This window comes from Bufo bufo, chromosome 7 (assembly GCF_905171765.1).
Source record: "Bufo bufo chromosome 7, aBufBuf1.1, whole genome shotgun sequence".
NCBI classification, from domain to species: domain Eukaryota; kingdom Metazoa; phylum Chordata; class Amphibia; order Anura; family Bufonidae; genus Bufo; species Bufo bufo.
Window position 1 is genome coordinate 45,881,229 of NC_053395.1, and position 24,495 is coordinate 45,905,723.

Here is a 24,495-nt window from a genome sequence, read left to right on the forward strand (position 1 = left end):
GTCTGTTCTTCCTATCAATTGCGCATGTCCGAAGACTTTTTCTGCTTTTACTGGCTGTTGCGCATATATTGGAACCTAGTTCCATTTTCTCTTATTTATACCCATTTTCACCTTTTTGGAACTGATTATTCCTTTTGGGTAGATTTATCAATTGCGCATGTCTAGAGACTTAGTCTAATTTTTCTAATTTTTCTCTAAGGCGCATGTCTTTAAACTTAATCTCCTTCCTTTTTACTTTTGTAACAGTGTTCCTTTGGTATATTTTTAGGGTCCTTTTCTATGTATTTACTGGCCTCCTTCGATTCAATTGTTCTAGTCCACACTCACCAATTAGATTGGGAGGCTCCCACGGATACAGGTTTCGATTGGACCAACAGGGTTTCGGCCCCGATGATGACAAGCTAACAGAAGTTATTTAGTTGCCGACAAACGAGCGCGCTCATACACTGCCCTAACCCCTGAAGACGCCAGGTACACGGCGAAACATGTCGGGGGGCAGCGAAGCTCAATATTTTTAATATAGCAAGCACTCAGTTACAGATACTCAAGTTCAGTGACATTTAACTAGAATGGATAGTACGAGACGAATCTGAGATAATGAGACATTGCATTCACTGATACATTGGCAGCGTGCAGCCAGCAGTGAAATCATGTATCCATCCTAGGTATGAGGGAATAATAGCAACATCCAAATTCGGATTGTGTAAACTGAGTGACCAGCTAAAGTTTTAAATCGCTAAATAAAAGTGACTGACTACTATAAGTAAAATAAAAGTTACGTTTTAATGTATAAAGGTGTAGGATTTAGCGGTGTTAAAATTAGTCCTCACGGACACCAGTAGCAGAAAGATGAGATGCTCCATGTCATTGAATATGTATGGTCAGTTTGAACGACTGTAAGGAGCAATATCGAATTACCGTACATATGTATGACTGCGTCAGAACAGTCATAGACCAGGCGATCATTCTTTCAATGGTTGGTCGACCATATACCTACTTCTGTCTAAGTAAAAGTACTGAGCATTTTAAGTAGTAGTATTTTTATAAAAGGAGAAGTATCATTTTCAATTCAATAGTAAATAGGCTGAAAACATTTTAAAGGCTTTTGCAAGAATTTCATACTTTTCATAGGTCATCAGTATCTGATCGGTGGGGGTCCGACACCTGGGTCCCCTGCCGATCAGCTGTTTGAGTAGGCACTGGCGCTCTTGTGATCTCCGCCGCCTTCTCACATCTTACCAAGCGCAGCGCCGTACATTTGATAGCGTATGTGTTTGGCATCACGCTCAGCCCCATTCAGTTCAATAGGGCTGAGCTGCTCTCAGGCCATATGACACATGAATGTGTCGTCACTCACTGGCCTAGGAAAAGCTGTGAGAAGGCCGCGGCGCTCACAGAGCCGGTGCCTTCTCAAGCAGCAGATTGGCGGTGGTCCCAGGTGTTTGACCCCCCACTGATCACATACTTTCTCGTGATATCCCACGAAAAGTATTTATCATTCTCTCCACGGGATTGGTTAAATGTATGATTGCTGAGGACACCACCGCTGGGAACCCCACCTCCATTAGAATGGGGCCCTCATTCCGGAGGAGTCTGATTGGAGCAGTAGTCATGCATGTGCGCTGCCGCTATATTTAGAGTTTATGTAAAGTGCTTGGCTATTTCTATCAGCCCTATAGCCCTATAGACATTGAGTGGAGCATAAGGGCGTATGTGTTCAATACTCTATTGAAATTCCTCCAGAATGTGGGCTCAGTACCCTCATTCTAGTGATCGTTGGGAGTTCTAAAAGTGGGGCCTCCAGTGGTCAAACATTTATCACCAATCCTGTGGATCTGTAATATATGTTTTAGTGGTATAACTTTATTGCTACGGTCTGATCACAATGTTTGCCCTTCACTATGGACTGACTGCCAGTGTCGTCCTCTGGCCAGAAATGAATTCAGTCTTATGTAAGAATATACAAGACTAATTTCAAAGCATTCAGGAACCTTTACGGTTGTTATTACGATCTTTGCAGGATTCATAGGATCCTTTACATAATTCACTGATGAATTCTAATACATTATGAAAATAAAACAACAGGAAAAATGAAATAAATTGAACAGTGGTGTGTAATATGAATCGTTCCCTGTTTATAACGGTGACATTCATGCCCGTTTTCTTACCTAACCACCCTTGAAGCTATGTACTTGAACATTCTGGTACTTGCTTACAGTGAGCTGTTTATTGTGTCACATAGGCCGTATTTTTAGGTTGTAGTAAGAAGTGGTTGTCTGATTTAGCTATGTATATTTACCAGTGCAAATTAATTTTTTTCACAGATATCAACTGAGGTTGCCAAAATACCTCCCTCTGCATTTCTTCCAAAACCACCCAATCACAATGCACCACTGAATATAAACATACCCAATTTTTCACCCAGAACATCTGCTGAATGGCTGAAGAAAAACGGACTGAAAGGTAAAAGGTTATTAGAATTATTGGAATAACAGAATAAAGTGGTCTTAAAAGGCAGAAAATGCTCAAAACCCCATATGCTGTTGCGCATTTCTAACCGGGGGAGCAAATCCTGCACATGTGGTCCGTTGCTAACAGCAATCCCCACCAACAATACATACAATGGAGGATGCCCGCAACGAACCACATGTACCACAAAGACATCCTAGACAGGATAGCCAAATGTTCGGATGTGATTGGCTATATAAAACAGAGATTTACAAAAAATGGTTCACTACAATGGTAAATGCAATTGACAATATATGGCTAAACCCTCACACTGATATTAAAATGAGACTTTTGCCAATATATTCCGATATCAAGAACATACTGGAGTCCGCGCACTCCGTCAAGGTATCTCAAAGTGGCACGGGACCTAACAACCTACCTGTGCTGTATGGGCAATTGCAGGGGCATAAGGTCTGTCACTCACAAGTAGGTAAAATGAAGTAGCAGCTATCCTGAGCTCAATTTTATCTCTAAGCTGTAGTTTCACTTTACTAGCCCCCAGGGCATCAAGTCTTGCAGTTGAAAAATAGATAGCATTCATATTTTACAATCTCAATCACCTTCGTGTTTTGTACCATACAGCATGAATTTTATAGCTCAGTGATGAGACCTCTCTGTTTCCATTCCAATGAATGGTTAAAAAGTACAGTAATAGAACATTTAGGCTCTATTCACACCACCATCAGAGGTTCTGTTCAGATCCTATGGGGGAGACCCTTCATTTCACTTGTGCCAGAAAATTGGCTTTTAAATGTCGCAGGCCGTGTGTTTGTAACTTTTTAAATGCAAGTGTCTCTTTTTACGCTGCCCTCGCCACTTTTCCAAGTGCAGTAAACACCTGAGACAAATATGTCTTCATTTACACCAGTTTTCTGTCATAGAATTTCTGTTTAGATGCACAGACTGCCAGAGGAGACGCCTGATTTATCACAAGGCCTGTGATTCATCATAAATTGGACGCATCCTCCAGCAGTGCAGGGGGTATCCAACCCAGTGCAAAAAGCACAGGTCTTGATAAATTTCCCCCTATGATTGCAAATTTGATGCAAAGAATTGCACTGAAATAGGGTCCATCAGGCGGCAGTGATATCCACTATTCGATGAATTTGGCAGAGCATTTTGGTTTCAGTTATAAATGCAGGCCACAACATTGACTCAGTCTAAGATGTAGGTCATAAAGCTGTCACCATCTGTAATCCTCAATTCAATATTTTGTGTAATATTAAGTGATCTCAGGAATCCCTTACCTGTCAGGTGATTTATGCTCCCTTATCTAAGCAGGATATGATAGAGGGGTTCGGGCAGAGCTTTGTAATATATAGGTTTTTGTTCAGAATTTTAAAGTAAAAAGTAGTGCAAATCTTGACAGGACTCCTAGGAGAGACAGTGACCCGGCCCACAAACAGCCACTATCATACAGTCCGGATCAAAAGTTTAAGACCACTTGAAAAATGGCAAAAAATGATATTTAGCATGGCTGGATCTTAACAAGGTTCCAAGTAGAGCTTCAACATGCAACAAGAAGAAATGGGAGTGAGACAGAACATTTTCTGAGCATTCAATTTAATGAAAACAACGAATAAACTGAAACAGGCTGTTTTTCAGCTGATCAAAAGTTTAGGACCACACCTCCAAAAAAAAACTAAACCACCCCAAAACAGAAATCCAACTTCCAAACATGAACTCAGTAATAAGTAGCTCCGCCGTTATTGTTGATCACTTCAAAAATTTGTTTCGGCATGCTTGATTCAAGCGTTTCCATGAGGTGAGTGGGAACATTTCTCCAAGTGGTGAAGACGGCCGCACGAAGGCCATCTACTGTCTGGAACTGTTGTCCATTTTTGTAAACTTCCCTTGCCATCCATCCCCAAAGGTTCTCAAGTGGATTTAGATCAGGGGAACACGCAGGATGGGCCAAAAGAGTGATGTTATTTTCCTGGAAGAAGTCCCTTGTCCTGCGGGCATTGTGTACTGTAGCGTTGTCCTGTTGAAAAACCCAGTCGTTACCACACAGACGAGGGCCCTCAGTCATGAGGAATGCTCTCTGCAACATCTGGACATAGCCAGCGGCCGTTTGACGCCCCTGCACTTCCTGAAGCTCCATTGTTCCACTGAAGGAAAAAGACCATTATGGCGCCCCCTCCACTGTGGCACGTAGAAAACATCTCAGGTGGGATCTGCTTGTCATGCCAGTAACGTTGGAAACCATCAGGACCATCAAGGTTCAATTTTTTCTCATCAAAGAATAAAACTTTCTTCCACCTTTGAATGTCCCATGTTTGGTGCTCACTTGCAAAGTCCAAACGAGCAGTTCTGTGACGTTCAAGGAGACGAGGTCTTTGAAGACGTTTTTTGTTTTTGAAGCCCTTTAGTCTCAGATGCCGTCTGATGGTTTTGGGGCTGCAGTCAGCACCAGTAAGGGCCTTAATTTGGGTCGAGGATTGTCCAGCGTCTTGACGGACAGCCAATTGGATCCTCCGGCTCAGTCCTGATTAAATTTTTTTGGGTCTTCCACTTGACTTTTTTGTTCCATAACCCTCAGGATCATTTAAGAAATTCCAAATGACTGTCTTACTGCGTCCCACCTCAGCAACGATGGCGCGCTGTGAGAGACCCTGCTGATGCAGTTCAACAACCCGACCAGGTTCAAAAAGGGAGAGTTTTTTTGCCTTTTTCCATCACAACGTGTGACTACCTGACAGAGAATGACAATGAATCCACATCTTTGCACAGATTTGGCCTTTTGAAGGCATGTGGTCCTAAAATTTGAATCAGCTGAAAAACAGCCTGTTTCAGTTAAATCGTTATTTTCAATTAATTGAATGCTCAAAAAATGTTTTGTCTCCCTCTCATTTCTTCTTGTTGCATGTTGGAGCTCTACTTGGAACCTTGTTAAGATCCAACAATGTAAAATATGATTTTTTGCCATTTTTCAAGTGGTCTTAAACTTTTGATCAGGACTGTATCCTACTCTCAGGACTGCAAAAATCACCTGAAAAGTTTGTTGGCCTTACACCTGCAACAGTTGTCATGTTCTGCAATGATAACTGTATGTATAAAATGATAACTATAATTTTGTTTATAGCCAAAAAGATGACCCTCTATCAAATACTAGCTCCTAATGCATATTCCGCGCTGGAGGAATTTGTGCCCATACTTCAAAAAACGGTCTCATCTACACTTCTCGAGGTAAGCTACTTTCCTTTTACACAGATATTATATCAAACCTGTGAGATACAGTTCTATAATTAATATGACACAATGAAAACTATACAGAGTAGTATCTATATTGTTGTGAAAGCAAAACAGAGTGCCTCTTATCCTCTGTTTAATAATATTTAAAGGGATTTTCATTTTTTTTTCTTTTACAAATCGGCCACAATCTGTTAAAAATAAAGAAATAAACCATACACCTGTCCCCGTTGCGTTTAGGTTCCTGGTCCTTGCTTGACATGGAAACGCCAGGGAAGGCCTACTCAGGTGGGTCACCTTTAGGGCTCATGTGGCCCGTATGCGGATCCTTTCAATTCAATGGGTCTGCATAAAAAACGGAATTTACTGTGTGCATTCCCTATGTCCGGATGGCCGTTCCACAAAAGAATAGAACATGTCCTATTATTGTCTATATTACAGACAAGGATAGGACTGTTCTGTTAGGGATTGGCTGTTCTGTTCCGCAATGCACTCAGTTGGAATCCGTGTTTTGCGGATCTGCCATTTGCAGACCGTAAAACATCCAATGGATGTGGGCATGAGCCCTTAGGGCCAGTGACTGGCTGAGTGGGCCTGTCATTGCTTTTTTGATATGTCGAAGGAAGTGAAGAACAGCGGGGACCTGTGTTCTCAGAATTCGCTTCCATCCCATACAATATGTGTCATCTAGGGGTTGCTCAGGGACAGGAAGCCCCCCTGTCGACACAAAAGCAGCAAATCTTTGGACAAAACAGGGGCTTGGCACAACTTTCTGTTGCAGAGGCCTTGATAAATCCCCGCCCCCATGATATTTTTATATATATGCATATATATTTATAAGATTATTTTTTATTTTTTAGCGAGCAATGATGCAGTTTGAATGGTATGATGGAACAGTTAAGAACATTCATGTGGATCTCCCAGTGCTTTATGAATACCAGGTAACTCTTCCAATGATTGCTTAAAGGACAGCAATGCTGTTGTATAGCTAGAAGTACACAACAGCTGATAACAAGAGAACTAGACATTTTTCACTGATAAAGCATATTACAAAGTTTCTTGTGGTCGCTTGTACTATTGATTTATACAAAGTCGAGTGAAAAGTTAGTTACCATTTAAAGGGAACCTGTCACCTGGATTTTGGGTATAGAGCTGAGGACATGGGCTGCTAGATGGCAGCTAGCACATCCGCAATACCCAGTCCCCATAGCTCTCTGTGCTTTTATTGTGTAAAAAAACCGATTTGATACATATGCAAATTAACATAAAATAGTCATATCTTACTTTTGTGACCAGAAAAGAGTCATATTTTCAAGCTCTGACTCATCTCTGGTTAATTTGCATATGTATCAAATCGTTTTTTTTAAACAATAAAAGCACACAGAGCTATGGGGACTGGGTATTGCGGATGTGCTAGCGGCCATCTAGCAACCCATGTCCTCAGCTCTATACCCAAAATCCCGGTGACAGGTTCCCTTTAAATCTCTGCGCACCGTGAGCTTTAACAGTCCATTAGGCGGTCTGATCAATGATTGACAGTCATCTCCATAAGCAAAAAAAGACTGTCAATCCTTGGACCAGTCACTGGACTCCTAAACCTTGAAAGAGCAGAGCTTTTAATGAAGAAAATACGGTTATACTGAATCTTTCTCCCCTAAAACTGATCTATAAATTTATGCCCATAGATTTCACAGCATTTTCATGCTGATAGGTCTGGTTTAACCACTTCCATACCGGGCCATTTACCCTCTTCCTGACCAGGCCTAATTTTGCAAATCTGACATGTGTCACTTTATGTGGTAATAACTTTGGAACGCTTTTACTTATCCAGGCCATTCAGAGATTGTTTTCTCGTGACACATTGTACTTCATGTTAATGGTAATTTTGAGTCTATATATTTTACCTTTATTTATAAAAAAAAATCCAAAAGTTAAGCTAAATTTTAATCTTTCTGCTTTTAAGACAGATAGTGATACCTCAAAATATTCATTAATTAACATTCCCCATATGTCTACTTTATGTTGGCATCATTTTGGTATTTTAATTTTATTCTTTTAGGACATTAGAAGGTTTAGAATTTTAGAAGCAACTTTTGAAATTTTTAGGAAAATTTCCAAAGTCAACTTTTTTAAGGACCAGTTCAGTTCTGAAGTCACTTTTTCGGGCTTACATAATATAACCAACCCATAAATGACCCTATTTTAGAAACTACACCCCTCAAACTATTCAAAACTGGTTTTAGAAATGTTGTTAACCCTTTAGGTATTCCTGAGGAATTAAAGCAAAATAGAGGTGAAATTTCAAATTTTCACTTTTTGCAGATTTTCCATTTTAATCAATGTTTTCCTGGAACACAGCAAGGGTTAACAATAAAACAAACCTCAATATTTATTACTCTGATTCTGCAGTTTGCAGAAATACCCCATACCGTATGTGTCGTGTACAGCTGTTTGGGCACACGACAGGGCACAGAAGGCAAGGAGCGCCATATGGTTTTTGGAGGGCAGATTTTGCTGGCATGGTCTTTTTGCACCATGTTGCATTTAAAGAGACCCTGAGGTTCCCCCACAGTCAAAACCCCCAAAAAGTGACCACATCTTATAAACTACCCCAAACTTTCTTTAGTGTGAAAGCACGGCCACCTCTGATGGATTGCAGGGTGGTCGTAACCATGGAACTGAGCGGTGTATAATGTGATGGAAAAATAAATCCAGCCAGCAAAGGAGGCAATATGGATAATAACAATACATTAGTAAATTCTCTATATAATAAATGCTATTTGCTGAAGTGAGACAACCCCTTTAAGGCTTCTTGCACGCGAACGTGTGCGCCCGTTGCTGTATTGCGGACCGCATTTGCGATCCGCAATACACGGGTGTCGTTCCATGGGCATTCCACATCACGGATGCGGACCCATTCACTTGAATGGGTCCGCAAATCCGAAGATGCGGATTGGTGCGGGATGTAAGCACGGAACCCTACGGAAGCACTACGGAGTGCTCACGTGGGGTTTCGTCCCGTACTTCCGTTCCGAAAAAAGATAGAACATGTCCTATCTTTTTGCGGAACGGCTGGATCGCGGACCCATTAAAGTGAATGGGTCCGCGATCCACTGCGGCTGCCCCACGGATGGTGTTTGTGCATTGCGGCCCGCATTTTGCGGGCCGCAGCACGACCACGGTGCGCATACGTTCGTGTGCAAGAGGCCTAAGATCCAGCGATGAGGCAGCCCTGCATATTCACTCTCCTGGCATCTCTTTTAGCTGCACCAAGTAGTGGCACTGCTACTAAAGAGGAGAGGTCCTTCACATACTTCAGACGGGGTAGAGTTGAGTGTCCTGAGTCTGGGCAGAATTTAGTTTATGGAATATTATTCTAATGCTGGACTTGCTTTTGTGGTGAGGTCAAAATTGACTCCACGGTTTAACCAGTATTTCCCAATCAATGGCTTGGGAGTAATGTGTGACCCTCAGTTCCTGTGCAACTAGCTGGCTATTGGCAGCTTCCAATACCATTCTCCACTACTAACACCGAATGTATAAGGGCTCATGCACACGACTGTATGCCCTCTAAGACATACGGTCCGTGAGCGGGCCATATGTCCCAGAGTGGCATACATGGTGTGCACAGGAGCGCACAGCATCATAGGTTACTATGATACTGTGCACATCGGGTCGCCCGCGGGGCTATTGTCCTGCACTCATAAGATCTTAGTAACCTATGACTCCCGTGCGCACAATGTATACGGTCGTGTGCATGAGCCCTAACTCAAATTTATCATTGGCTGTTGGCAGTGTTGAAAATATATGCTTCAAAGTAGTAAAGTGACAAAAGACACAAAAAATACTTGGATAGTCTGACAAAGAAAAAGGTTATAGCATTTAAACCATCGTATGCCTAAAACAAGGACCTGATATCAGGTCATCAAGAGCAAAAATATGCTGGTCATGAAGTGGCTGATATAATACTGTATATATGTTCTTTTTTTTCTCTTTGTGTCTAATACACAGAAAAACTTAGCCAAAGTGACACGGACCTACGAGAAAAGAATAGACTGGCTCACAAAGGGAAGCCGAAAAATGTGGGGAACGGTTTGTGAAAAAAGGTGGATTTAGATTAATATTATACTATATCTTAGTACGCCGCTTTCTTTATAGTGTTTTGGATATCATGTTTTATTGTGTCTTTGTTCGCGCTGCCAATGGAGGCTCCATCAGAAGTTTTGACAGAAAGAACACTGCAGCGTGCAGAACTATTCTTATTTGTGATGGACTCCATTTGAGTCAGGTCTGTCAGGCAGCTTTGGGATTTGTCCTATGAAAGATCCGGCAGAGCATCGTGGTTTCCATTATGGCTGAAAGCCGTGACACATATGTAAACAAAGTCTAAACTGTGTATGTATAGAGTACGACTGACGATAATACTGATGATTGTTTTAGCATTGAGACTGTAGGAAATCGCCAGAGGAACGCAAGAAAGAAAGATCAACTGTGTATGCTATCCTATCCTGCAGGCTGTCCTGCTTATCTGCAGTGTATCACACCACTTTACATATTTACTCTGTCCCGAGGAAGGGCAGTACTAGAGATGAGCGAATTTATCAAAAATTCGATTCGGCCGGTTCGCCGAATTTATTTGTGGCGAATCGCGTTAAAAAACGGCTATATCCTGGCTGCAGAGAGCCTTCATAGTGGTGTAGAACACTGTGCCTGGCAGTAACACGCATAGGGAGGCTGCTGTGGTAGTGAAACAATACTGTGAGTCAGTATGACATGCAGATGACAGGCGTCGCTCTCAGAATCACTGCACACTTCACTTATTTGGGCAGTTACGGGGCCAAAACTGACCAAATAACTCAAGTGTGAACTCAGCCTTACAGGTCAATGTTAGCGCCAGGTATAAAGAACCGTGCAGAGGCCCAAGATCCTACTATAGCGTGAAAGAGCGCACTCCTTTTACACCATATCACTGATTCCACATAGATTTCTGCAGAACCTGTTCTATTAAACGCTTATACAAGTAGAGCCCCCCAGACAGAGTGCAGAGGGTGTCAGCAGTAAGTTTTGTGTTGATGTCACTGATTATTTTGCCCTTCCTCTGATCCGTCAGAACAATAACCCCCAATAAACGGATCCTGTCTGTGAAGAATCCACCTTCACTCGGTCAGCATTTGGTCAGTAATCCATCAGTATTGCTAAAGCCCAAAAAAACAGGAGTGGATCCAAAACAGAGATGACATGTGAATGGAATATTAATTCAGTGTTTTGTACCCACTCCTGCCAATCATAAGCCAATTCTGATGCAAAATAGTGACCATGTCATGCAGGCCTTACAGCTGTTACATAGACAGGATCCGTTGTGCGTCTCATTTTCTCGCCCATTTTCCTTGGGGGACACAGGAGACCTTGGTATAGCTCAGCTCCCTAGGAGGCGTGACACTAAGTGAAAACTGTTAAGCCCCTCCTCCAGGCAGCTATACCCTCAGCCTGGAGAGAGAGACTGCCAGTTTTTGCTTAGTGTCCAAGGAGGCAAGACACTCCCTGCTCTGCAGGGCTGTTTTCTACTTGTTGTTTAAATTTTGATTTTTACTTTTTTCTTTTTCTTCCAGACCATCAGGGACAACAGAGACGTACTAGACCTCTCTGTTTCTCCTGGGGTTGAGCTGCGCCAGTGCCGGTCACCCGCACTGCTGCCTCCCCCACTGAAGGCAAGGTGGACCAGGGCAGCCTAGTTCCCTTGCATCCCGCCAGCGCAAGGTTCGCCCGCACGCCAAGTCCCTCTTCCAGCGTCCTGCCACTACGGTGCTAGTAGCTGCAGGGGCGACCCTGCTGGAATGGACCGAAGGTGAAGATGGCTGATGGTGAGAGAGTGGCTTCTCCAGCCCTACGTCCGTCTCCCCCGGTCTCCTGCGTGCCTGACCCCCATACTGGTGCCTCTGGACCCTTCTGTCTCTGCTGGACCTAGGCTGGCCCCTGGGGTGCCGCAGGGCGGCAATCTGCTCCCTGCTCCCTCTCCTCCCCTCCTGGCCTCCATAGGACTTTATCCCCACCTCTCCTGAAGGCAGCTGCAGAATGCTGCAACACAGGTTCAACCGCACTGCCCCCCTTCTCCCTGCGAGAGGAATGCTGCAACAGGGCCCGGAGGCCCGCACCTAACTGCCCCTGACGGAGGGGTTATGCCGTCGTCCCTGTCACGCCTCCTAGGGAGCTGCCTCTATCCTCACGGGCACCCGATCTCAGGGTCCCCCCATCCCCTTACCGGTGCGCTGCTCAGGGACAGGGGCCCGCTCCTCATGGCCGAGGCGCAGGGCCTTCGCTTCCGGCCCACGGGGTGGGCACCCGCGGCTGGCATGGACTTGAGCGCGATGCTCCACAGGCCCGGCCGACCGTCGGTGCATTCCGGTCGGCTGGGCGCCGCAAATTTTGGCCCAGGCGCTCCTTCCCGGGCCCCCTGACTCTTCCGGCCCGCGGAGTGGGCAACCGCAGCCGGTATGTACATGCGCCACTCCAGGTCCCGGTCGGCTGGGCGCCGCAAAAATTTAGGCCCCGGCTTCGCGGTCTCGGTTGGAGGGGGCGGGAACTTCTCCAGGCGCGAATTCCTCCCGCCTGGAGGTCCCCCCGCCCCCAGGGAATCGCTGCGCCGCCCCCCAGGCCGGATCCCTGTTAACCTTTTGGGTACCGGCCGGCTCCCGTCTAGAGGAGACCCTCTAAGTTCTGGGCTTCCTCATGGGCCCCTTTCCTGCCTTTCAGAGAGGCTGTGCCCCTGTATGGTGGCCCCCTTCCTGCCTCAGAGAGGCTGTGTTTAAAAAAATATTAAAAATAAAAATAACGGAATTCATGTTGGCTGCGCAGGGCGCTGCAGCCTGATCTCAGTAGTGCTGTCCGTATGCATGCCCCCCTTCCATAGGCGGTATGTCGCGCTCCCCGGCCGCGGCACTGACCAGGTGCATGTTTCCCTTCTAGGCAGACCCTTGCCCTCTCCCGGGATACGGCGAGAGGATGGACGATGGTGCAGATAGGCAGCGGTCAACTGACTACATAGGATGTCTCTATAGTAGTTCAGTTTGTCCTCCCTCTCAGCGGGTGTAAAAAAAAAGGCCCCCATTTTGTACCGGTAGCAAGGGTCCAAGGTCCAATATCAGCCTATGTTGGGGGATGTCGTTCTTCCGCTGCAGCTCAAGGAGTGTGTGCTTTGCAGTGTACGAGTGGCTAAAGTGCATGCAAAGTCGAGGGGCTGAAGTGCATGCAAAGTTTCCTGGCCATTTTTAGGATGTCTTGCAGATAGGTGGAAGACTTCAGGAACCGCTTGACAACCAGATTGGACACGTGTGCCATGCAGGGTGCATGGCTCAGCCCTCCTTGATGCAGCGCCGACACCATGTTCTTCCCGTTGTCGGTCACTATGGTTCCGATTTTGAGTTGTCGCGGAGAAAGCCAGGATTCGATTTCTTGATGAAGGACACGGAGCAGTTCCTCCCCTGTATGACTCAGTTTGCCCAGGCAAACGAGGTGCAGAACAGCGTAACACCGCCGTGCCCTGCACATGTGGTATGCTGGAGGGGCACTGTGAATTTTCCCTGCAGTGGAGGCTGAGGACATGGTGGAGGATGAGGAGGCAGAGGCGGGCATTGTCGCAGGACCAACGGCATGAGAACGTGGAAGCAGAAGTGGCGTCACCTGCCCAAGTTGCTGGTGTGGCTGTGCAGGAACCACATTCACCCTATGGGCCGTAAAGGACATGTATTGTCCCTGACCGTAGTTAGAGCTCCACACGTCAGCACCGCCGTGCACTTTGGCAGACAACGACAGGCTCGAGGACTGGCTCACCTTCTGTTCTACATACATGTGCAGGGTTGGCACTTCCTTTTTGGCAGAGAAATGACGGCTTGTGACTCTCCACCTCGACTCGGCACAAGCCATCAGTTCTCTGAAAGGTGCAGAGTCCACCACTTGGAAAGGGAGGGACTGCAGCACCAGCAACTTGGCCAGGAGCACATTCAGCTTCTGCGCCGTTGGATGGATGCACGCATACTGTTGTCTCTTGGCAATTGCTTCGGTGATCGATTGCTGACGAAATGACTGACGAAGAGTAGGAGCATCAGGACCAGCAGATCATGGGAAGGACAGATAGCTCCCTTCGGCTGAGGTGGTGGAGCCTTGACTGCCTGAAATCGGGTGCGTGCCACTGGGTGACGCAGGAGTTGCTGCGGCAGGCTGGACCACCACATCAGAGCCACGGTTCTCCCAGGCCACTTTATGGTGACGCTGCATATGTTGATGCAGGGCCGTGGTGCCAACATTGGCACCCTGGCCACGCTTCACTTTCTGCCCACAGATTCTACATATGGCCATGTTCACCTCCTCCAACACTCCGCACTGACTGACTGCTACCGCTGCTGCTTTCGTGAACCCCTGCACCGCTACTTTCCGGACAGGTAGACTTTAGCGAAGTGGTTGGTCTACCCCGGGCACGTTTGGCTCCTGACCTCCCACTGCTGCCACTATCCTGACTCCCGAACAGGCTAGCGACTTGCTGGCTCCACAGCTGCCTCACGGGCAAGCTGCCACCCTCTTCTCCCGATGATAATGATGAAGCCCCTAATTCACCCGCTCTCAAGTGCGATCAGCTACATCATCATTATCGAGTACTGTCTGCATATAACTGATGTCCTCCTCAACTGTCTCTGGGTAAGGAGCCTGACCACTCGCAACATCAGCTCCCACACCACTCTCCTCATCACTACTTGCCCGCCTACCGGAGGAAGCGGCGGATGTCTCCTCCACTTCTTGGAAGGATGAGGACAGGTGAGGGCACAGGGCCTGCTCCCGGGCCATGCCAACTAAGGGTTGTGTCCGTCGAACCCACCGACTCTTGGCTGGGGGTGTCTGATGTCACTATAGACAAAGTGGATGACCGAGTGAACCATTCAAGAACCGCTGGGTTGCTGGTCAAGACATGACCGCTAGATGACACTGGGAGCTCAGGCCTCTCGCTGCGACTCACAGCGGCTAAAAGGACCTTTTTTCCACTAATACACGCCAAAGAAAGCTTTAGATCATATAACTGCACCGCTGAACGGAAAATAGGCCCTTACTTTTTTCCACTTATACACGCCACAAAAGGCTTTAAACATATAACTGCACTGCTGAACGGCAAATAATATAGATTTTTGTGCCACTAATAAACGCCAAAAATGGCTTTAGAACATATAACTGAACCGCTGAACATCAAATAATATATATTTTTTTGCCACTAATACACACCAAAAATGGCTGTAATTTTCTCACTTCACCACACAATGGCTAATAAGCCCTTTTTTCCCCACTAATACAAGCCAAAAAGGGCTTTAGAACATATAACTGCACTGCTGAATGGCAAATATATATTTTTTTTACCACTAATACACGCCAAAAAGGGCTGTCATTTTGTCACTTCACCACACAACGGCAAATACTTTTTTTAGTGCCACTAATACACTCCACAAAAGGCTTTAGAACATATAACTGCACCACTGAACGGCAAATAATATATATATTTTTTGCCACTAATAGACGCCAAAAAGGGCTTTAGAACATATAACTGCACCGCTGAACGGCATATAATATATATTTTTTTGCCACTAGTACACTCCAAAAAGGGCTTTAGAATATATAACTGCATCGCTGAACGGCAAATAGGCCCTTACTTTTTTCCACTTATACACACCACAAAAGGCTTTAGAACATATAACTCCACTGCAGAATGGCAAATAATATATATATTTTTTGCCACTTATACATGCCTAAAAGGGCTTTAGAACATATAACTGCACCGCTGAATGGCAAATAGGCCCTTACTTTTTTCCACTTATAAATGCCACAAAAAGCTTTAGAACATATAACTGCTCCGCTGAACGACAAATAATATATATTTTTTTGCCACTAATACACACCAAAAAGGGCTGTCATTTTGTCACTTCACCACACAACGGCTAAAAAGCCCTTTTTTTCCTACTAATACAAGACAGAAAATGCTTTAGAACATATAACTGCACAGCACAAGGGCAAATAAGACGTAGTAATAAACCCTGTTGGCTGTATCACACAGCACTTGCACCCCAATAACAAGAACGGTTTGCTGGAGTTACAGAGCTGTATAATGGCAATTTGGATCCCCAGTCAGTGCAGCAAGGTGTAATAGGATTGTTCCTATTACCCAGGCTGTAACCTCCCCTACTGAACCCTGTTATGCTTCAATACTGTGGAATGAGTCCTCCCTCTCCTTTCCCTGAACTTCTATACAGCAAAATAAAAGTTTTAAAGTCTTTTCTACCACTGTCCATAGTTCCTGGTGACGTCTCTTCCTGCACTAAGTACACTGGAAAATGCCAGAATCAAAGATGGCTGAGGCTATTTGTAGGGCTGTGACATCACAGGGCTGGCTGCTGATTGGCTGCGTGCATGGCATTGTGGGTGATCCCTCATTCCCAGAGTTCCTTGCTCCATGTCCTAACATGTGCAGCAGCCATTTAGTTACCACGAAGCGTGAGGAAATTCGGATTCGGTACGAATAAAATTTTTCCTGAAATTCCGATCGAATTCCACTTCATCAACTTCGATTCGCTCATCTCTAGGCAGTACATTTGTTAAGTTTGTGCTGCAAAAAGCTACCTGTGACCGAGAGCAATAAATAGAGTACTGTCTTCATGTATTTGTATACGTATGCTATACATACTGTATATCACATTTATTACTCAATTTAAATGTTGTAATAGTACTTTACGGTCCCCAAGCTTTATATTTTCAACGGTACGTACAATATTAATCATAAATATCTCTCAGTCCTGACTATATGTATATTGTTCGTCGACGTGTCTAAAATTATTTATTTTTCTCTGAAGGGTTGTGCTGCTTGTGGACTTATCACTTGAGAACGCCTTGCACACTATACATATTCAGCACGCTCTGCGGCTTTTACTGGAGGAACAAATGGCAAACAAGGATTTATTTAACATTATAGCGTAAGTAATTTTTTTATCAAACCATTTTTATTGGTATTTTTTCAGTTAAAGTAACAGTACAAAACATACATTACAGTGATCCCCACAAATACCCCACCACCCTCCCCTCCCGCCTCTGTGCAGTGTCCTCCTCCCCTTCAGTAAACCTCCACACCTCCATCCACTTAGAAGTTATCCACTCTACTCTCACCCATTACACCGAACGGTCATCTACTGGTGATTTTTCAATTCAGACCAATCTGGATCTGTTCTGTCACCATTCTTTTTTGTAACCGGACACAAAACTGCTGCAAGCTGCTGTTTTGTGTCCATTCATAAAAACGGATCAGTCACTGAAAACAATATAAGTCAATGTTAGGAGCCTAAAAAAACAGATCCGTTGCCCATTGACTTTCAATGTATTTAGTGACTGATCCGTTTTTTCCCGTTTTGATTTTACACAACCGCATCCTAACGGAACGGATGCATCCTGATGTGCAAAATCTAAACAGATCAGTTAAATTCCGGTATTGAGATCCTCTGCCGTATCTCAATACCGAAATTAACAACGCAAGTGTGAAAGTAGCCTAATTACAGCTTATAGCAAGCTTTGTTCAGCTGTAGAACAAAAAATGGCGCACCAAAGGGTAATAACGTCTTGAATAGAAAATAAATAATATCTCCAAAAGTGGAGGCTCACCTTGTAGAATTGTGCTAGATATAGGCACAACTCTAGTGTAGGCACATATAGGGTTAGCAGAAGCCCCTTATGGCGGATGGTATGCAGCCCGGGATACAGATACTTCTGATCAGGGATGCCTGGAATCCCTCAGAAAGCCGGTAATTCAGTGAGGTAGAGATGTCCCACGGCGCAAAAACCACCCGGTGGTTGGATTAGAATACAGGGTTCTTTTATTGAGCAAGCGGTACAACGCGTTTCGGGGATATACCCCTTCTTCAGGTACAAATGACTTGCATAATTTTAAGTCATTTGTACCTGAAGAAGGGGTATATCCCCGAAACGCGTTGTACCACTTGCTCAATAAAAGAACCCTGTATTCTAATCCAACCACCGGGTGGTTTTTGCGCCGTGGGATATCTCTACCTAATTACAGCTTAGTCTTCCATTGGAGTAAATGAGAGAAGCAGCTGTAATTAGACTGTGCCACTCCTGCAGTCTAGATGGCGTGCATGTAAACACTGAGGAGGACTCAGCATTTGCATAAGTGCTGCAGTAGTGTCGGGAGTTGGACCCCCCCCGCCGATCTGATTTTGATGTCCTGTCCTGAAAATAGTTGATCAATATCATGACTCTGCACAACCCCTTTAAAGAGGACCTTTCACTAGAATAAAACATCTAAACTAACTATACAGACATGGAGAGCGGCGCCCAGGGATCCCCCTGCACTTACTGTTATCCCCAGGCGCCGCTCCGTTCTAGCCTCCGGTATCTTCATAGTTAGGCTCCACCCAGGGGAACCTGCCGGCCTCTCATTCTCCCATGCTGTAGCGCTGGCCAATCGCAGCGCTCAGCTCATAGCCTGAGAGGCTTTTTTTTCTCTCAGGCTATGAGCTGAGCGCTGCGATTGGCCAGCGCTACAGCATGGGAGAAAGAGACGCCGGCAGGTTCCCCTGGGTGGAGCCTAACTATGAAGATACCGGAGGCTAGAACGGAGCGGCGCCTGGGGATAACAGTAAGTGCAGGGGGATCCCTGGGCGCCGCTCTACACGTCTGTTTAGTTAGTTTAGATGTTTTATTCTAGTGAAAGGTCCTCTTTAAGGAGCAAAACTAAAGTAATTGTACCTTGCTGCATTCAGCTTTCCCTCAGCCCTGACCAGTCTCCCTGTCCCAGATGCTGAGAAACATGCCCGCAGCATGATGCTGCCACCACCATGCTTTACTGTAGGGATGGTATTGGACAGGTGATGAGCAGTGCCTAGACGCTTATAATTGAGGCCAAAAAGTTCAAAAGTTCAATCTTGGTTTCATTAGACCAGAGAATCTTGTTTCTCACAGTCTGAGAGTCTGTTAGGTGTTTTTTTGCAAACTTCAGGTGGCTTTCACTTTTACTGAGGAGAGGCTTGTTTCTGGTCACTTTGGCATAAATCCTAGATTGGTGAAGTGCTGCACCTATGGTTGACCTTCTGGAAGTTTTTCCCATTTGCAAACTGGATCTTTGGAGTTCAGCCAAAGTGAAAAGTGACCATTTGGGTTCTTGGTCACCTCCCTTACCAAGGCCCTTCTCTCCAGATTACTTAGTTTGGTGGGACATCCAGCTCTAGGAATACTCCTGGTTGTTCCAAACTCCTTCCATTATGGAGGCCAGTGTGCTCTTGGGAACTTTCAGTGGAGATTTTTTGTACCTTCTTCCAATCTGTGCTTCCACACAATCCTGTATCTGATCTCTACAGGTAGTTCTTTCCCCCCTCATGGCTTGGTTTTTGCAAAGGATCTGAATACGTATGGCCATGACAAATTTTAGTTTTTTCTTTTTAATAAATCTGCAAACATTTCTAAAATTCTGTTTTCAAATTTTTATTATGGGGTAATGGGTGCAGAATGATGGGGAAACTTGATTTTTTTAAAAATTTTAGCACAAGGCCGCAACATCATATAAAAAATGGCAAAGGTTCTGAAGATTTTCTGACTGCATTGTATTCTTGCACAGGGGCCCTTTGCTGTCTGTGTCCGTCACTGTTTGGAATTTTTGCAACACTTACGAGTAGAGATGAGCGAATTTCATATTTTGAAATTTATTCGCACTTTGGTGGTAAAAGGTGAATTGCGTTATGGATTCCGTTATGGATTCCATTACCAAGTCCTCCCCTGCATAACGGAAACGGGACAGATCCGTTTTTCAGCCCATAGACTTCTATTATGACGGAATGAATAATGGAATGCCTCTAAAGGCATTCCGCTATACATTCCATCATAGAATTGCATTATGGTCCGTGGTAACAGAATCCATAACGCAATTCTGCTTTTACCAAACAAAGTGTTACCGAATTTCATAAGCGGAAATTCACTCATCTCTACTCACAAGATCACAGGTAACTTTTCCTCTCAGGAAATAACACTGCAGCCTAAACTTTCATGTGACTCTCATGTGAAGTAGCTTTAGGCTTCATTCACACGCCCGCAAAATGGGTCCGCATCCTTTCCGCAATTTTGCGGAATGGGTGCGGACCCATTCATTCTCTATGGGGACGGAATGGATGCGGACAGCACACAGTGTGCTGTCTGCAGCCGAAATTGCGGAGCGCGGACCCGATTTTGGGTCCGCAGCTCCGCAAAAAGATAGAGCATGTCCTATTCTTGTCCGCAGCTTGCGGACAAGAATAAGCATTTCTATGGCGGTGATGGGCTGGTGTGTTGCGGACCCGCAATTTGCGGGTCCGCAACACACCACGGACGTGTGAATGTAGCCTAATAGTTCCAGTCTAAATGGTGGAGGACAGGTGAAGAAAAGACAGAGAAGAAGAGGTAATGGTAAAAACGCAACACTTTCTAAGTGATGTTAGATTAATGTGGCATAATACATATCAGTCTTATATTGAACTTCTAATTTTTGTCATATTTTGCAGATTCGGGGGTGATGTACACTTTTGGAAGGAAAGAATGGTTCCCACAACATCTGAAAATTTGCAGAGTGCATGGAAGTAGGTTCCTTACCCCTTATGAACACAGCCAATAGTTTTTTCACTTTTGCTTTTTTTATCTTTCCCTTCCGAGAGCCATAACTTTTTATTCTTTCATCAACATAGCCGTTTGAGTGCTTGTTTTTTGTGGTACGAGTTTAATTTTTTAATGGTGCCATAAATGTACCATATGAGAAAATAATTTGGGGGATGGAATGGAAAACTGTGCATTTCTGCCATTGTTGTTTGGGGTTCATGTTCACGACATTTACTGTGTGATAAAAATAACTAACTTTCTCGCCCATATTCCTTGGGGGACACAGGAAACCATGGGTATAGCTCTGCTCCCTAGGAGGCGTGACACTAAGTGAAAGCTGTAAGCCCCTCCTCCATCAGCTATACCCTTCAGCCTGGAGAAGAGACTGCCAGTTTTTGCTTAGTGTCCAAGGAGGCAAGACACCCCCTGCTTATGCAGGGTTGTTTTCCTATGATTTTTTTATTTTTGCGTTATTTGTTGTTTTTAATTCGATTTTTTTCTACCTACTGGGACAACAGAGGCGCATTAGACCCCTCTGTTTCTCCCGGGGTTGAGTTGCGCCAGTGCCGGTAATTCCGCACTGCCGCCTCCCCCACAGAAGACAAGGTGGACCAGGGCAGCCTCGCTCCCCTGCGTCCCGCCAGCTCAGGGTCGCCCGCACGCCAAGTCCCTCCCCCGACTTCCTGCCACTGCGGTGCCAGGAGCTGAAGGGGCGACCCCCCGCTGGATGGACTGAGGGCGAAGACAGCGTATGGTGAGAGTGGCTGCTCCAGCCTCCCCTTCCTCCCTCCCACCGCTGCTACATCCCCCATGGCCGCTGCTACATCCCCCATGGCCACTGCTACATCCCCCATGGCCACTGCTACATGGCCACTGCTACATCGACCCCCCCCCCCCCCCCCCCCCGGGCATATCGGGACCCTTACCGGGCAGGGGAGTTTATCTGGGCAAGTCCTTGGCAGGGACGGCTGCAGGCAAAAAGCAAGCCGTCTGCCACATCCAGGCGCGGCGGGGGCCGCTTACTTGGCGTGAACGGCGCCATTTCATCTTGGCCGGCACTTCATCACCTTGGGGGTTAAAATCATTTTGCCGCGCGCGCGCGGCTCTGCTTCTTCTTCAGCGCGGCAGAGGGGGAGCAGCTAGCGTCTCCTTTATCAGACCCAGGCAGGCCTCAAAGTCTTTCCAATCCACTCTGATTTCTCCTCTGTGGTGTCTAAGGCTTGGGCTCGCCCGGACGCCCGTTTTGTCAACCCCAAGAAGCTGGACATTTGCTATCCTTTTCCAGCCGATGTCGTGGCCACATGGTCTTCCCCACCCAAGGTGGACCCCCCTGTGGCCCGGCTGTCAAAGAACACGGCCATCCCTGTTCCCGACGGGTCCTCTCTTCAGTCAGCGGAGGACCGTCGCATGGAGACCCTTTCCAAGGGCATTTTTGCTGCCTCCGGTTCTGCTCTCAGACCGGTTTTTGCCTCTGCTTGGGCAGGGAAAGCAATCTCTGCTTGGGGTGCGCAGCTGGAACAGGAGTTGGACTCGGACGTCCCCATCCAGGACCTACGTTCCTTGGCCCAACTTATTATTCGGGCCGGGAATTTTGTTTGTGAGGCCTCCCTTGATGCGGGAGCCCTTATTGCACGCTCCTCCGCCCTGGCAGTTTCCGTCAGGAGGGAGCTCTGGCTGAAGGTTTGGAAAGCGGACGCTGCCTCCAAACGTTCCTTGGCGGGGCTACCGTTTGCGGGTTCCCGCCTTTTCGGGGTCCGCCTAGACGAACTTATTTCGGAGGCCACGGGTGGTAAAAGCACCCATCTTCCTCAACCCCAAGCCAGGGGCGCCCCCCGCGGACGCCCTGGTGCGTCTCGTTTTCGGTCCTCCCGCAGGGCCTCTGGGGCTCCCACCACAGCTGCCGCTTTGGCTCCTCCCCAGGACAAGCGCAGGAAGCCGTTTTTTCGGGCGCAGCCCTCCTGGCGCAAGCCGCAGGCTGCCCGCACACCCGCAGCAAAGCAGTCCTCTGCCTGAAGGCGCGCCCCCACCCACCCGGGTGGGGGGGCCGGCTCCTCCTTTTCAGGGACGTCTGGATGGCTCGAGTCTCCGAAGCCTGGGCCCTCGAAATTGTGTCCTCCGGATACAAAATCGAATTTGCATCCTTTCCTCCAGATCGGTTCTTTCGCTCCCGCCCGCCGCGGGACCCGAAAAGCGCGGCTGCGTTCTCCGCGGCCGTTCAAGCCTTACTGGACAGGGGGGTGATTACCCCCGTTCCTCTAGAGGAAAGGTTCCAAGGGTTCTACTCGAACCTCTTTGTAGTTCCCAAGAAGGGAGGTTCGGTGCGGCCCATTTTGGACCTCAAAAAGCTCAACCGTTTTCTCCTCCTTCGACGGTTTCGGATGGAGTCCCTCCGTTCCGCGGTGGCTTCCCTGGAGCAGGGAGATTTCATGTCTTCCATCGATATACAGGATGCCTACCTCCATGTTCCGGTAGCCCGGTGTCACCATCGCTTCCTCCAATTCGCCGTGGGGGACCTCCACTTCCAGTTTGTCGCCCTTCCCTTTGGGCTGGCAACAGCCCCCCGGGTGTTCACCAAGGTCCTGGCCCCGGTTTTGGCCTTACTCCGTTCCAGGGGTGTTTTTCTGCTACCGTTCTTGGACGATATCCTCATCAAGGCTCCGTCCCTTTCTCAAGCGGTTGCCAGCGTGGATCTCACTCTAGAGACTCTGGCGAGATTCGGTTGGGTCATCAACTTCCCCAAGTCCTCCCTTCCTCCCTCCAGACAACTGGTCTTCCTGGGAATGCTTTTAGACACAGGAGCGGCGGAGGTACGTCTTCCCTCGGAAAAACGTCTGATCCTCCGTGGGACGGTTCGGGGTCTCCTTCTCCACCGTCGACCGTCCTTCCGCTTCTGCATGCGGGTCTTGGGGCAGATGGTTGCCTGCTTCGAGGCGATCCCATTTGCGCAGTTTCACTCCCGCCCTCTCCAACGGGCGATCATCTCCTCCTGGGACAAATCGCCGGAGTCTCTGGATCATCCCTTCCATCTATCGCCTCCGGTGTGGTCATCTCTCCGCTGGTGGTTACAGTCCCCTCTTCTGGGCAGGTCCTTTCTGCCACTCAACTGGTTGGTGGTTACAACCGATGCCAGTCTCTTGGGCTGGGGAGGCGTGTTTCCTCCCCGATCCGTCCAGGGCATTTGGTCTCCATCGGAGTCCAAACTCTCAATCAATGTCCTGGAGCTGAGAGCGGCCCTTCTGTCTCTACGACACTGGACTCATCTGCTGAAGGGTCATCCTGTTCGTGTACAATCGGACAACGCCACGGCTGTGGCGTACATAAACCACCAGGGGGGCACTCGCAGCGCTGCAGCAATGCGGGAGGTCACCAGCATTCTCCGTTGGGCGGAAGCCCACGTCCCGGCCCTATCTGCAATTTTTGTTCCAGGGGTGGACAATTGGGCGGCGGACTTCCTCAGTCGCACCACCGTCGACCCCGGCGAGTGGTCTCTTCACCCGGAGGTATTCGAGGCCATTTGCCTTCGTTGGGGCATACCGGACGTGGACCTCATGGCCTCAAAATTCAATCACAAGGTCCCCGCCTATCTGTCCAGGGCCAGGGATCCGGGAGCTTGCGGAGCCGACGCCCTCGTTCTTCCTTGGCGAGGCTTCGCGCGCCCATACATATTCCCTCCCATCCCTCTCCTGCCCAAGGTCCTTCGGAAGATCGCGGCGGAAGGCGTCTCGGTGATTCTGGTCGCTCCGGACTGGCCCCGCCGGTCTTGGTATGCCGACCTCATGCTGCTCCTGGCAGACGCGCCCTGGCCGCTGCCCGCCAGGGAAGATCTTCTCTCTCAGGGACCGATCTTCCACCCGCGTTTAGGGTCCCTACGTTTGACGGCGTGGTTGTTGAGACCACCGTCCTGACACGTAGGGGTTTTTCTGCGGACGTCGTCCGCACCATGATCCGCGCCCGTAAGCCGTCCTCTTCTAGGATCTATTATAGGACCTGGAGGACCTTTTTGGGGTTCTGTGCCGATCTGGGGATTCCTCCGCTCCGCTTTTCTCTCCCCACCGTTTTGTCCTTCCTGCAGAGCGGACTGGCCCAAGGTCTGGGCCTTAGTTCTTTGAAGGGTCAGGTGTCTGCGCTGTCCATTTTGTT

At 47.2% G+C, this 24,495-nt stretch overlaps 1 protein-coding gene across 1 annotated transcript in view; it reads left to right on the forward strand.

Annotated features, from left to right (window-relative positions):
• Positions 1 to 24,495, forward strand: part of VWA3A (von Willebrand factor A domain containing 3A) — a 166,323-nt gene that overhangs the window by 42,221 nt on the left and 99,607 nt on the right. The window contains exons 13-18 of the mRNA XM_040441103.1: positions 2,325 to 2,463; positions 5,594 to 5,697; positions 6,561 to 6,641; positions 9,712 to 9,806; positions 16,581 to 16,700; positions 20,265 to 20,339. Coding sequence (XP_040297037.1) covers positions 2,325 to 2,463; positions 5,594 to 5,697; positions 6,561 to 6,641; positions 9,712 to 9,806; positions 16,581 to 16,700; positions 20,265 to 20,339 — 614 coding nt within the window. The remainder of the gene's footprint in view (positions 1 to 2,324; positions 2,464 to 5,593; positions 5,698 to 6,560; positions 6,642 to 9,711; positions 9,807 to 16,580; positions 16,701 to 20,264; positions 20,340 to 24,495) is intronic.